General features: G+C 33.6%; 1 protein-coding gene across 2 annotated transcripts in view; it reads right to left on the reverse strand.

Annotated features, from left to right (window-relative positions):
* LOC145285960 (mitogen-activated protein kinase kinase kinase 2-like) overlaps nt 1–15048 on the reverse strand; it is a 578382-nt gene that overhangs the window by 285956 nt on the left and 277378 nt on the right. Inside the window, exon 1 of one of the 2 annotated variants that reach the window (XM_080134485.1) lies at nt 520–993. The exons of the other annotated variant lie outside the window; for it this stretch is intronic. Within the exon in view, the coding sequence (XP_079990611.1) occupies nt 520–565 (46 nt within the window). The 5' untranslated portion in view covers nt 566–993. Of the gene's footprint in view, nt 1–519; nt 994–15048 lie in introns of those variants that run through there. 2 annotated transcript variants of the gene reach the window in all.

Raw genomic sequence — 15048 nt, forward strand, 5'->3', positions numbered from 1 at the left:
AGGCAGAGAGACTGAAAATGCATTTGCATATATATGCAAATGCATTTTCAGTTTCTTTTTGTTTGTTTTGTTTTTCAAACCTAATTTTCTGATACATATATGGAATTGTTAATAAACTGAAAGAATCCAGTTATGTGTTTATAAAAAATATGTTGATTTTTTTTTTTTTTTTTTTTTTTTCAAAATTGTCAATAAATTTGAGAACATTTTTTTTTTTTAATAAACCGGCTGTAAAAAGAAAATATTTGTTTGCATTATGAAGGAAAAATAAATAATCAGAATTACAAAATATTTTATTACATAAGGGTTCATTGGGGCATCACTATTATTGGATGGATTCCACAAAGGTAAAAATAAAAATTGGGAAACACTGGTTTAGAGTTAAAGTTTTCAATGCCAAAATCATTCTAAAATCACTCTAAAAAAAAAAATTAAATTAAAAAAAAAAAAAATGTCAAACCTGGAACCATAAGACAAGAGTGACTCTATAAAATTACGGAAATAATATATTCAATTTACCAGTTTCTTTCTCCCTCGGGGGTCCAGGACAGTTATAAGATGTCATCTTGTATTATCTATATGGTACATCCAATTCGCAAAAGGTACTCCGTAGCAAATAGCAATTCTACACTCTTTGGTTGATGCTTCCTTACTTTGCAAAGAAAGTTCTGCTGTGTCTCCTCCCCCCAACAAATAGCAGCTTGGCACAATTGTTGCTGTTGTTGTTGTTGTTGTTGTTGTTGTTGTAGCAGACAACTTTGCAAACAATATCTTATCAGTGAATGTCGAAAGACAAAGAGATCAAGGTAAGAATCTTCGAAGTAGAACAAGGAACCACGGAGGGACAACGTACACAAATGTCTGTGGTGAGAAGCAGCGAGATGTATTTTTTTTTTTTTTTTTTTTCACAAGAGCGGTGGGGGCGGTGGCGGTGCAGGTGGAATCTGAGCTGCCTCAAACACCGACCTTACCACAAAAGATTCTAGAGAGAATGGCTGATCATTATTGTTGTTATTATTATTATTCAACGCGGAATGCCAATGAGGTGGACCACTCCACACCATTGTGTGGAAATTTGGGGTTTTTATTTTTTGTTTCCAAGATTTTAAATTAGAATTAGAAGAACACAGACAACAGACGGAAAGATAGAAGAAAGGAAAATTTTTCTCATAATTTTTCAATTTTTTTTCACCGCTCTGTAAGCGAAAAAACGATTTGTCCACATTCTTCGTGACGTAATAATAAGCATGTCGGATTAATTTACGATTAGTATATTTTTACCCCTTTTTTAAAATTGTTATTGATTATTATGGAGGTATTTTTAGCACATTCTAAATTTGAATGTTTTAAAATTTAGAACTATATACATGCATATATATATATATATATATATATATATATATATATATATATATATATATATATAAAACAGCAAAAAAAGTAAATAAAAAAACAATTTTGTGTTCAAAATCTGCCTAAATCTTTAATTAAAAAAATAAAAAAATTTAATATTAAAAAGTTTTTAAAATTAGAAAAATGGACACATTTGTTTTGTTTTTTTTTGTTTTTTTTAGTTATAAAGGAAGTTTTTTAAAATTAAAAATAAATTTCAAATCAAAATAACTTTTCAATTAAATTTCTTTTAAAATAAATATTTAAAAAAGGATTGTACCTTATTATTTCAAGTTTTGGAGGGGGCTTAGTAGCAACTTGTTACATCAGTTTTAGGACATTAAGAATTTAAGAGTTTTAAACTTTAAAACGTTAAAAAATATTTTGAGCTTGAAAACCTGCTTTAAATTTTCAATCAAAGACTAAACAAAACTTTAATTAAATACTTTTTAAACATTAAAAACAGTTTTTTTTTTAATTAAACTATTTTTATATAGTGCATATTTTTTAAAAATCAAACTTTCTATTTAAGTAAATATTTAAAAGAAGTGTTTTACTTCATTTAATTTAATAACATTTTAATTTAAAAATAACATTTTAATTTAAACAAGAATTAATTTTAAATCCATTAAAAAGGTAAATATTAAACGTTTAAAAAAAAACTAAATTAAATTTCTAAAGAATCTGTTAAAATTTTATTTTACTGCTAATAAAAATCAGTTTTATTTATGAGTTTTTGTTTTTAACTTTTACTGGTTATGGCATGGAATATATTGCACGAGTGTAATAAATGAATAAATTGTGCACATATAGAATATACTGCAGTTGCACAGTACATCCGGATCAGTCACTACTAGTTGTTTTTTAATTAATAATTAAAAAAATAAAATGTGATCTCTTTTGTGTATTTTTCTTTCCTAGTAGTTTTCTCTACATTTGATACAATGTTTATAAAAATTTACTTAACCAAGATGGTATTTTTAACAGATTTAATAATTAAACACACACATATTTATATATCATATGAAAGTTTAATTCATACAAATATTTGGCAGCAGTTATTATGTATACTCATAGTTATTATTGAGAAATATGATCTAAACACAGTAAAGATTGCCTGTATTTTAACCTGTAGATACAAACCTTACCTAGATTACTATGACTGTGTGTCTGGCTTTAAATCAACAAGTCGAGGTTTCTGTCTATGCAATCTTCTCAGAGTCACTGCCCTTATTTCACACCAACTCTACTAACAACTTCTTTAGTATTGAGCACTATTGGAACAGATATAGACCAACTTTTTACCCAGTTATAAGCCTAAACGTGTGTGTGTGTGGGGGGGGGGGGTAATATATATAAATCGTGTGACCTGTTTGAACAGTGATCTCCGAACTGAAGATTCTGCGCGGATTAAACGTACATGTATGTGAATAATAATATTTATTATTAAATAATATAATAAGAATGTGGTCGGTTTCGAAAATTAAAAACGTTAATTATAATTTCAAATATTAGGAACCAGCTCAAAATATATTAGCCTTTTCTTTTCTTTTCTTTTTTTTTAAACTACAGCTTTGAAGTATTTTATGAGCATTTACTATCTATATATATATATATATATTTTCATTTACTAAATATATATATATATATATATATATTTTCATTTACTAAATATATATATATATATATATATATTTTCATTTACTATATATATATATATATATATATATATTTTCATTTACTATATATATATATATATATATATATATATATATTTTCATTTACTATATATATATATATATATATATATATATATATATATATATATATATATATATGAATTACTCTCACTCTGGGTAACTCATGAATTTTTTTAAGTTCAGTAACTTGAACTTTTCCTTAAATGTATATAAATCCAAGTTGTATGTATGTATGTGCGTATGGATGGATGGATGGATGGATGGATGGATGGATATGTATCAGTGTAATCTCGCAGTTAGGATTTGCCTTTAGTTGGTTATCTTATTGTTGTTCTCTGAGTGGCTAGAAATGTCAAACACACTCACATCCACCAAAAACATTTGACGTTCTGCGCAAACAGACACAATATAAAAATCCAAGGCACTAAGTAATTCTCAGACAGTTCTCTCTCTCTCTCTTTTTTTTTTTTTTTTTTTTTTTTAATATTACTTTCTTTGCAGACGCTCGCCAATGGGAATTTAGCGTGTTATTCTACTGAAGAAAAACTTGTGCAAGGGTTGAAGCTTTAAATTTCCAAGCTTCAGTTTCTGCGATCTTGAGAAAAAAGGCTATAATTTTTTTTTTTTTTCAAATATATATATATAGCAGCCGATTTGTATCCAAAATTTAGCACTTGTAAGAAAGCACAGCAACGAGTCGTAAAGAAAAACAAGTCCAACTTGAAAGTTGTGTGAGTGTATGTGCATGGTGTAATGGTGTATATGTGTGTGTTTAAAGTTCTCCTCCTTAATAATACCACAAAGGACTGATAGATTCACTTTATCCACGACAGTTTTGATTCAAACCCCCTGAAAAGGGGCTAAGTGTGAAAAGAGTAGGAAAAATAACAAATATAGAGATGCCTAGTTATACACAGGTCATAACGACTGATTTTGTGATAGTAGGAATATGGTTGTTATTAAGTCTCTCTCTCTCTCTCTCTCTCTCTCTCTCTCTCTCTCTCTCTCTCTCTCTCTCTCTCTCTCAAACTTTGCTGGTACTAAAGATAGATAGACAGGCGGATAAAGGTAGAAATAAAGCGTCAGAGGCTAGTTTTAAAAGGAGTGTAGATACTATACTATGTATACTACGAGAAAGGGAGGGGAAGAGGCGGGTAAAGGGGTAAACATTACAAAAGAGAGAGAAAAAGAGCGGGAGGGAGTGGGGCTATATACACAATGCTTGAATAGCAAGTCAAAACATACTAAGTTATTTTGCTTTGTTTTTTTTATTTACTGTTTTTTTTTTTTTATTGGTTTTTACTTTTTATTTTATTCATTACTTGTATAATTTTTTCCCCCTTTTCTTTTCTTGTTTTTATCTACTACAAGTACTCGTTCCCCAGCTGGGGTTATATTTTCTAGTCACGTGAGATGAGAACAGACGAAAACTAGTAGCAGTAAGAGAAAGAAAAGAAACTGAACCAATTACTTATCAGCTACTGGTAAACTTCCTCATAAGTTAGTAAAAAAAAAAAAAAGTTTTATCAAGTGTGTGAGGAGAGCTCCACAAGCCAGTAATGTGTGGGAGTGTATCTGACAAGACAGTGCAAAAAAAAAAAAAAAAAAAAAAAAAAAAAGAAGTAGGTTAGGATTTACACATGTATTCTAAGCTATCTTAAGAGGCAATGGCTATCCCTTTTTGGTTAGGAGCAAAGTGCAGTATCTGTTCGTACATTACGCTTCATCTTTTCTGCCCTCAGTCAGTAAAGGGCGATTCCTTCTAGGCTGAGACCAATATTTAATTTTTATCCCAATCTAGAGTGTTCCTTTCCGGGGAGCTCAGCTGGATACCCCTTTGGGTTAAAAACCGAACTCATGTTTAACTCTGCCCTCGTGGTGAGGAGAGGGGAGACAAGCATCTAGAGATAAGACCGTGCATATCAAGAGAAACAAAACAAGAAAAGTACGTAGGTTATGGAAATCGCTCCAAACAAGACATGAAGCCACTTGATTGATGCAAAGGAGCTAAAAAGAAAAAGGAAAAAATATAGCACTTCAAGGTAAAAAACTTACCAACGATAAGTGTTAGATGGAATAGATTCTAACCCAGAAAACAGCAATTCTTTTCCCTTTGTCAGATACATCGTTCCTGGAATGTGAATACTAAAGGGCACACTAAGGGAAACGAGAGTTACGTGACTGCCGAAAGTAAATACGTGTGCACATGTCTTGAAAGACTATGGATAGCCTCTCAAAGAATACCTGCATGACGTGGAGTTAATAGTGAAGTGAGGGTTGCGCAATCCATATCCACAGATTTGTGAAAGATTGACAACATAATTCTAATTAGTCCTCTTGCATTTCAGTTGACATTTTTTTATGTTCAACAGATTCATCTTCCAACTAACTCTCCCTCTCCTCCTCTCATATTATACTCTCACTCTCTTATACTAAATTAACCTGGGTGCCCGGTTTTGCCCGGGTGTTTGGAGGTGTATATCGAGCAAAAAAAAAAAAAAAAAGTGGTAGTAGGCAGGCAGGCAGATTCGAACCCATGACGGAAAGGCAGAAAAAAAAAAATGAAATAAAATCTGATGTCTTACCGCTACTCCATGATGCGACTGGAAGTTCAGAGTGTTAAAATTAGGCCAAGTCAATCCAACCGATACGATGACTTGCAAAAATGGCTTGCAAAAAAATCGACCCCTCCCTGTAGAAAACTGTGGTTGAGGGTGAAGGAGTTAATGTTTATTGCCAATTTTTTAATATTTGTTGTCCGAAACGTTGAGCTTCAAAATGATACTGATCTCGTGAAAATCCGTCGCCTATGTCGAAGTTTTAGGCAGACATACATACATACATGCATACATACATACATTTAAATAGACAGGTAAGATTTATATTATAGACTAACGGGGGGTACCCGGCGTTGCCCGAGTGTTTGTAGGTGTGTGTGTTTGGGGAGGGGGGTAAATCAGAACAAAAAGGAAACTTAACGATAGCGATTTTAAAAATGGGGGGGGAGAGGGGGTTTGTTGGCAGGTAGGCTCAAACCCGGAGCCTTGAGGCCAATAGGCTGAGCCTGAACACCTGCGCTACGGCGACAGTGGCAATATAAGAACGATTAAAAAGTGGGTCAAGTCAAAAAAGAGAAAGTGAAAAAGGTTTGATTGACAGGTGTCCGATTAATGAGGTCATCGCGGGAGCGTTACGATGACGTAAGCAATGGCTATTCAGCAGTGAACAGTTTTTAATGATTGTTTTGTTTTTTTTAAGGAAAAGCGGCACCCCCGTTTATTATTAGGGGAGGAGTAATAAAGCAATTGTCTGATATGACAGCGAAGCCGACATTGAGCAATCAAATCAAGTTTCGCTTCTTTTTTTTTTTTTAAATTATTATACCGAAAAACGAAAGCAACACGTGGCAATCCGAAAATGTGGAATATTTCATGTTTCAAAGTCGGGCAAATTAAATAGACAGACGACCCCCATTGTTAAGTTGTAAATATTACGATTTAGAGATCATATAAAAAGTTTTAAGAATGAGGGAGCCGAGCGAGCAGCCCCCAGAAAAAGGCCTTTTACAGACATACACAAAAAGCGCACATACATACATACATACATACATACATACATACATACATACATATGCACACACACATTTTCGCTTTTATATTCGTTTGACTGATTGGTCTAGTGTTTTGACACCTCATTGTAATACAGCTTCCTATTCCAGTAGCTTCATTCCAAGAACCATAGACTAGTGGAACTCTCTTCCTGCTGACTGTTTTCCTCTTGCATACAGTCTTTCCAACACTAAGGTCAATAGGCATCTCCTGTCTTTGCAATAATCATCTTTTGTTAGTGTTAGCTCCTTACATCAAGTGGCTTCACGCTTCGTTTGGAACAATTTCCATGAAAAAAAATGAGATGATCAACATTTGTTTCCTCGATATACTTTAATAATACAAAATACATGCTAAAACATACTTTAGTTCTGGGATTTGGCTATGTTTGGAAATATTTTATTTTAATTGTTCTAATTAGTCACTAGCAGGGCCTGTGGAAATTCTACAGTGGACTCTTTCATATGTAATACATTGATGTTGGTGTTCTGTGGATGTTTAGCATAAATGGAGATACCCTGATATTATTGTAGCTCTTCTGTTAAAACTGAAAAAAGTATTTATCTAAGCTAGCCGGGACGCCCAGTGTAGCCTGGTCGTAAAATACATTTAAAATATATTTTAATTCATGCAGATTTTGTATAATCCATTTTCTATATATTCTTATCTATATATATATATAAAAGGCAAAATGTGTGTGACCATTTCGTGTATGTCTCGCAAAGGCTTTTCTTGCACATACTCCCGGGGGGAGGGTACGATCATTTAGAACTGTTTATATACCCTCTAGATAATAATATCTAGGATTTGGGAACGCGTGTAGCGTCTAGATTTATTTACGTCGATTTTTACAAAATTATTGCTATTTCAGCCTGTCTTATGTTCGTTCAGCTTTTTCGTATAAAAAGCGAAACTAATTCAAAGCTAAGGCACTGCTCCCGGCAATCGTACCGGGAAATGTCCAGAAGCAATCAGCTTTGATCAATGTGGGGCCAAACTCCATATATCAGACAATTGCTATTTAATCTGGACAATGGGGAGCTGGTTTCCCCCTCCCCAATATCTTGGGGAAAAAACCAGTCAAAGTTGTGTAAACAAAGCCAAAAGCTACCCCACAGTAAAAGTTAAGTCCGCTCCTTCTATTTAACCTCATTAATGAGGCCAAATAGAAGCAAAGCAAAAGTTAAGTCCGCTACTTCTATGACCTCATTAATGAGGTCAAATAGAAGCAGTAGAGTTAACTTTTATTGAGCCCATGTGTCAATTCTGTTTTTATTACTTAAATTCAAACGTGTCTCCGTGGTTTCACACTTCAATTTCCAACTTTGCCTCAAGGGTTCGGGTTCGATCCTCACCAAAACATTTTTTTTTAATTTTAACCCCCACCCCGAGTTTTGATTTACCCAAAACCACACACACCTCCAAACACCCGGGCAACGCCAGGTACCCCCCCCCTGCTAGCATATTATTATAAAGTTGTGATTTCAAAAATAAAAATACATCCATATGACTTGGATACATCAGCTTAGAAGTCAAATCAGCTTACCTACATTTGATATTCAAAGTATTGTACCTATTTACTATGCCTCCCCACGGGACAGAGTTAGACACCAGGGTCGTTTTTTAACGTGGAGAAAAGGTACAAAAATAAAAATTGTCTCAGTCGTGAAGGATTTCTCCTCCACTGAAAGAGAACAAGAAATAGAAGTGCAGCATCTGAAGAACAGATACTACACTTTGATCTTGACCAAAAGGCCAAGTCTTGACAGCACACACACACATACACACACACACACACACACTAACCAACCCTGCTTAGCGTTGCCCGGAAGTCTATTTAATTGCATTAAAATTAGAAAAAAAAAAAAGGAAAGATATTTTTTATGTGATTGACAGGCAAGTGGTGTAACAGTTCATAGAAAACATATCTTAAACAAATCTAAATGATTTACATGTTTGAAAAAAGAAATGTACCATAAATGGTTATGGGGGAGGGAGGGAAATGCGTGCATATTAGTCATATATAAGGAAAACACGTTTCTTTAAATATATTCAGTTTATTAAAAAAAAAATGTTTTCTTTCTCCCTTTATTTTTTCTAATTTAATTCCACCCCTTTCTCCTCAATAATTTGTGTATGGGAAGTGCTATGTAAAAATTAAAAGGTAATTATTTTTTTTCATCGTTTATATCCATAATGTAAAAATGTCTTAAAACTTTGGTAATAAGAAAATTAACATATTAATAAGTGAACTTGGTTTTTGTTATTAAAGATTTTTTTTACAATTTAAATCGGTTTGCATAATAAGAAAATAGGATTAATTAAGCACACCTACTATACCAAGAATATTGAGCACTTGCTACAAGATATATCAATTATCAAATGAAATAATAATACCCCCCCCCCAGTCAACAGCAAGTACCTTTTTTTGTATAGATAAATATAACAAAAGTCAGTGAAGTTCTTTCTCCAGAGCAATGCAGCATTTAAACACACTTGCTCTATGTAAGATATTGAGCACTTTTGGATTAACATATGCCACTTACAAAATGTAATACTGTATTATTATTATTATTATTATTATTATTATTATTATTATTATTATTATTTCATTGTTTCCGGGCAACATCGAGTTTGTTATCTGATTTATCTAAGACACGAAGCATTTTGAATTAACTTATACTGCTCACCTAATGTAATACTGTAATATTACTATCATGACTTTTGGGCAATGAAGAAACAAGCGGAAAATTTTTTCTCCTGGATAGTGCAACATTTAAAAACATCTGCTAAGATTGATCTATTAATTTATACCACTTATAAAATGTAATATTAATATTACGGCTTTCAGGCAACACTAAGTTGAGCAATGTTGCGTTTAAACACACCTGCTTTACTTAAGATGTTGAACACTATATGCTACTTATAAAATGTAATAGAAGGTCTACTGAAACCATCTAAATAAAATTAAGCGTGCCTCCAGAGCACTACTAAAACTACCTTTTCCAAGTTTCTTACCCTCACCCACTCTCTTTGATGAGACCCTATATTGAATCTATAAACGTAAAATATAATAAAAAATTAGCGTTTAGTTATTTTGAAAGTGCCAAGTCATTTCCGGAAATAATGACTTGGCATTTTATTAAAATTGCAAGGTTTTCTTACGAAATTATTACATAACTAGCAGCTCCCCACCCCCGGCATTGCCCGGTTGTAAAATATGCTTAAATATGATATTTTGATTAATGCAGATTTCATGTTTATTGTAATACTAGCGGGGGTACCGGGCGTTGCCCGGGTATTTGGAGGTGTAAAAGAAAAAAAAAAAAATGTTAGTATGGAGGGGGGGGGGGCTCGAACCCATAACAAACCAAAGGCAGAAAAGAAAATGAAAGAAAACATGATATTTTACCGCTACGTTAGGAAGACATATGAAGTGAAACGTGTTCAAATTTAACAATGTCAATCAAAAAGTTGACTTGCTAAGTGAGGTGCAGAAATGAACGTTGGTTGAAGGCCAGTTCAGCTTTCTGCTGTTTCATTTATTTGTTTCTTCATGATGTTGGGGGAAACCAGCTTTCCACAGAAAGGGAGTGTACAAATGAATAGCAATTGTCTGATATGAGGGGTTTACCTGACTCTTATCAAAGCTAATTGCTTTCTGGACGTCCCGGCACGAAAGGCTGGGAAGCTGCTTTCGCTTTTGATTAGTTTCACTTTTATACAAAAATTATGAACAAACACATGAGAGGATGGAATAGCGTGGATTTTATAAAAGTCGATCAAAGTAAATTTAGATACAACGTCCGTTCGCAAATCGTACATATTATGATCTAGGGAGTATATAAAAAGTTCTAAAACATAGTACCCACCCCCTTCCGAGAACCCCTGCGAAAAAAAGGCTTTGTTGGACATACAAAAACATGCACGCCACTTTGCCTTTTATGTATATAGATTATATTGGACCCAATATATAGTAATGTATAGTAGTTAAAAGAAAAATGTCTTGTGCACCACCACTCAGAATCAAAATCTTTAGCTTACGATTTACTTTTTCCTTTGGCATTAATGCCTGACCTATGAAAACATGTTCGCTACAAGGCTAAAAATTAACACATGAACCAATAGCTATTACGTTATGCATACATATTCGTAATGCCGTCATTTGACCATCACCTAGCAAATTCAATTTTTTCAATTTTGCACCGATTTTCCCTGGCTAAAACCAAAATATACAGTTTCGCATGTGTTCAAATACCCTATATATTAAGTTACATGTTTGTAGATCAAAAACTGACAGGAGTTTGGTAGGCAACATTTTTTAAACAAATATATATACACATACATAAATATATATAGAAAGAGGTTTGTGTTTACTTTAATCTTTTCACACAAATATTATGCAGGATAAATCATGTAGAATATCTGCATTAATATAATTACACGTAATAGTTAACTAAAGATGATCATCCCATAAGAAAACCGAAAAAACTAGTAGGGAATTAATTAAAATGAATGTTTAAAAGAATATGCAAATTAGCTAGATCTTTTGCAGATGAATGTAATTCCACGATACATATATAACAAAGTTGTATTTTCTTTTTAAATAAGTAGAAAAAAGGGTTTTAATATGAATATCAATACACAAAAATAACAAATTTATAAGAGTATAAAGCAAAGGAAGAAGGAGATAGATTACATTGAAATTTTCTGAAAAACTATGTCACACTCACCCTGACGAAAATTTCTCCCTATGCATTAAAGATTCAGGAACACTTCCAGTATCTTCCCCGTACAGTTTTAAATTTTATGTAGATTCTCTAACCTTTCTTTCTATAAGGCACATACAAACATCACAGGCATTGATATATATATATATAGTGGCCCCTCTACATATGATATTAATTTGTTCCCAGATGAAACTCATATCTCGAACAAATTTTCCCATAAGAAATTCACTGAAAACCAATTAATCCATTCCCGGCTCCCAAAATCATCCAACTTAACCCTAATCTATATATATAAAAGCGAAAATGTATGTATGTATGTATGTATGTATGTATGTGTGTATGTTTGGATGTCTACTGAAAACTTTTGACAGATGCGACGAAAATTCACAAACTTAGTATCACATCGAATCTCCATCCTTTGCTCGAAAAATTGGCCAAAAACGTTTATTTTTTTCACCCCGAAATCGACAATTTTTGACAGGGAGGGGACAATAAAAACAGTCCTCTTGTGACAATGACCGATTCTACGCACGCGTCAGATGACGTCATGACCTGATTTACTTTAAATAGTTGAAAAACCGAATAAATTTCATGCATGTCGCATTAGCTCAGTTGGTTAAGGCCTTGGTTTATTATCTAAACGTTTTGGGTTCGAATCGTGGTGTGAGATGGGTTTTTTTTGCGATTTTTTTAAATTTAAATATTGAACCAGTGTTATTTAAGCCATTTTTCACGTAACGTTCCTTTTTCTGCATTTTCTTTTTTTTTCTTACTTCGCTTATTCTTAACGACACCCAAAAACACCCGGGTACCCACCGATTTTTTTAATTTTAATATCGAAACAGGCTTATTCAAGCCATTTTTCACATGTTAGTTTTTTCCGTTTTCATCGTTCGTTTGCCTTACGTTAGTTTTTTTTTGTGTTTTTATTTATTGTTTGATCGCCGCATAGCGGGGAAAACAGAAACTGGCTTCCGCAACTTGACGTTGTCGCACCTGCTAATTTCGGTTTATAAACGTCAACTTAACACACTTATCAATTCATCTGTTCCCGTGGTCAAGATGGTTAGGTCGCAGGGGTTTTTTTTTTCCATTTCCTTTCCACCTCTGCATTAAACGTTCGGAGTTCAAGCCTACCTTTATACTAAAACTATTTTTTTTCTTTTACACCTCCAAACAACCGGCCAACGTTTTTTTTTTTTAACAGGGTTGTTTTAATCTACCCCCACCACACCAACACACACCTCCAAACACCCCCCCTCCCGCTAGTTAACTATAAAACACATCTTCGTGATTACTAAAAACACATTCAAATAGTAATTAAACATAGAAAAACAGTAATACGATAAATAAGATGATATTAAGGAAATAAAATGCGAGTTTATTATGAGCACTTACAATGGCGGTAGAAAGAGAGAAAGAAAAGTGAATAAAGGAAGTTGAGGCTAGAAGGCACGAGAAATCCTGCTACGACCATTTGGTTTAATAAAGGAAATGGAAATTGCGAAAAAATTGTACACGTGGCTCCCTACAAATAAGAGAATAATTTTCTCGGTAAAGAAGGCAAAGGCAAGGAGCCCAACAAAATAAAATTAAATTAACAGGATGGAGAAATAAAATATACATATCAAGTTATAGCACACAGGAGAACACGCAGGAGCACGTTATGCTTGGAGGAAAGGTATTTAACGACTGAAGTTGTAAATTGCGCTAACGAAAACATGTTGTTCACGAGATCACGTTTGCGAGAAATGGGAAGAAATTAGACATAGGACTAAAAACTCACAGAAAACAGATTATATTAAGCTAAAAGGCATTTGTTGAAGAATAAAAGAATAAAAAAAAGAATGAAGAATGTGAAGAATAAAAGAATAAAAAAAGAATGAAGAATAAAGGAATGAAGAATAAAGGAATGAAGAATAATAAAGATAACAGTTAAAAGATGAGATGTTGAGAGAAAATAGTATAAGGGCAGACATGTTCCTAATAAAAAAAAATGGCACCGTTAAGGAGATATAGTGAAACACAACACAGTACCACCTAGCGGTAGCATCTCAAAACTTGTAACTTCAATTTTTGATCATATGTAGGACAAGATTTTTGCTCTTAAGACATCTCGTATCTATAATTTCTTGTAACCAGAGCAGTTTGTATGTAGACAGGCCACTGTATATACAGTGATGCCAAAAAGAAAATCCACACTTGTAATTTAAGCTAAATTAAATGTAACTATTTAAACAACCTATACCCCATTTGATTTGCCTTCTATTCCTCTATAATTTTACCTGCTTATATTTTACTTTTCATTGAAGTATTCTAGTGTTCACATCATATTAAAAAATTAACTTTAAATCGAGATGGTAAAAAGAAACTCCGCAGCAACAAATAAGCTTAAAACGTTGTCTTAAGGAGAATAGTTTCCCATCTCCCTGGAAAATCTCATCAGTATGCCCTGTATTTAAGAATTCAGGTGATCGCTCATCCCCCTCTCAGTACAGGCCAATAAGTCTCCTGTGCGTCATGAGTAAGTTGCTAGAATCTGTATTAAATACAGAAGTAATCAAACATCTCAACAAAAATAACCTTCTTAGTGACACTCAATATGGTTTCCGTTCTGCTAGATCTACAGCAGATGTCCTTACAGTTATATCGCATAGGATTAGCAAATCTCTCGACGGTGGCAATCTTTCTAGGGCAATTGCTCTTGACATATCTAAAGCCTTTGATAGGGTATGGCATAAAGGTTTACTTCATAAGATCGCTAGCTATGGTATAGCTGGAAAAGTCTTCTCAATTATTAAATCATTTCTTTCTGATAGATTCATAAGAGTAGTAGTTGAGGGGCAAAAATCAGAAGCTCACAATATTAATGCCGGTGTCCCTCAGGGATCCATCCTGGGCCCAACTCTTTTCCTGATCTACATTAATGATCTTCCAAATCATATCCTTACATCATTTGTAGACATTTATGCTGACGACACTACCATTTATGGTACCACATCTAAGACAGTAAACGAGCAAGTTCTCTCCAATTCTCTCTCCTCTGATCTTGAGCACGTAGTACAATGGGGAAAGGAGTGGCTGGTTACTTTTAATGCATCTAAAACCAAGCTTCTCTCTTTACATCATCAACATTCTAATCCACATTTGTCATCAATTGAAATGAATGGCTCTCGTCTTCAGGAGGCCTCAAGTTTTGACAAGCTTCTGGGCTTGACCATTACTCCTGATCTTAAATGGAACACGTATATCAAATCTGTTGCCAAGGCCGCTGGAAAAATGGTGGGATCTTTCTATCGATCCAGTAGATATCTCACTGCTGATGCTATTCTCTATCTATATAAGAGCCAGGTACGTCCAAGGATGGAATACTGTTGCCACATCTGGGCAGGAGCTGCTAGAAAGAACTTGTCCTGCCTTGATAGAGTTCAAAATAGACTTCGTAGCCTCGTAGGAGATGTCCTTTTCTCCTCCTTGCAACCTCTATCTCACAGAAGAGATGTTGCGAGTTTGTCTCTGATGTATCGTTATTTTCATGGAAAGTGTTCAACTGAGCTTCAATCTATGGTCCCCCCTCGCCAAACTTTCACAAGAAACACTCGTCTAGCTGTAAACACT

The sequence above is a fragment of the Euprymna scolopes genome, chromosome 10 (genome assembly GCF_053919585.1).
Source record: "Euprymna scolopes isolate OS-2025 chromosome 10, ASM5391958v1, whole genome shotgun sequence".
NCBI classification, from domain to species: domain Eukaryota; kingdom Metazoa; phylum Mollusca; class Cephalopoda; order Sepiida; family Sepiolidae; genus Euprymna; species Euprymna scolopes.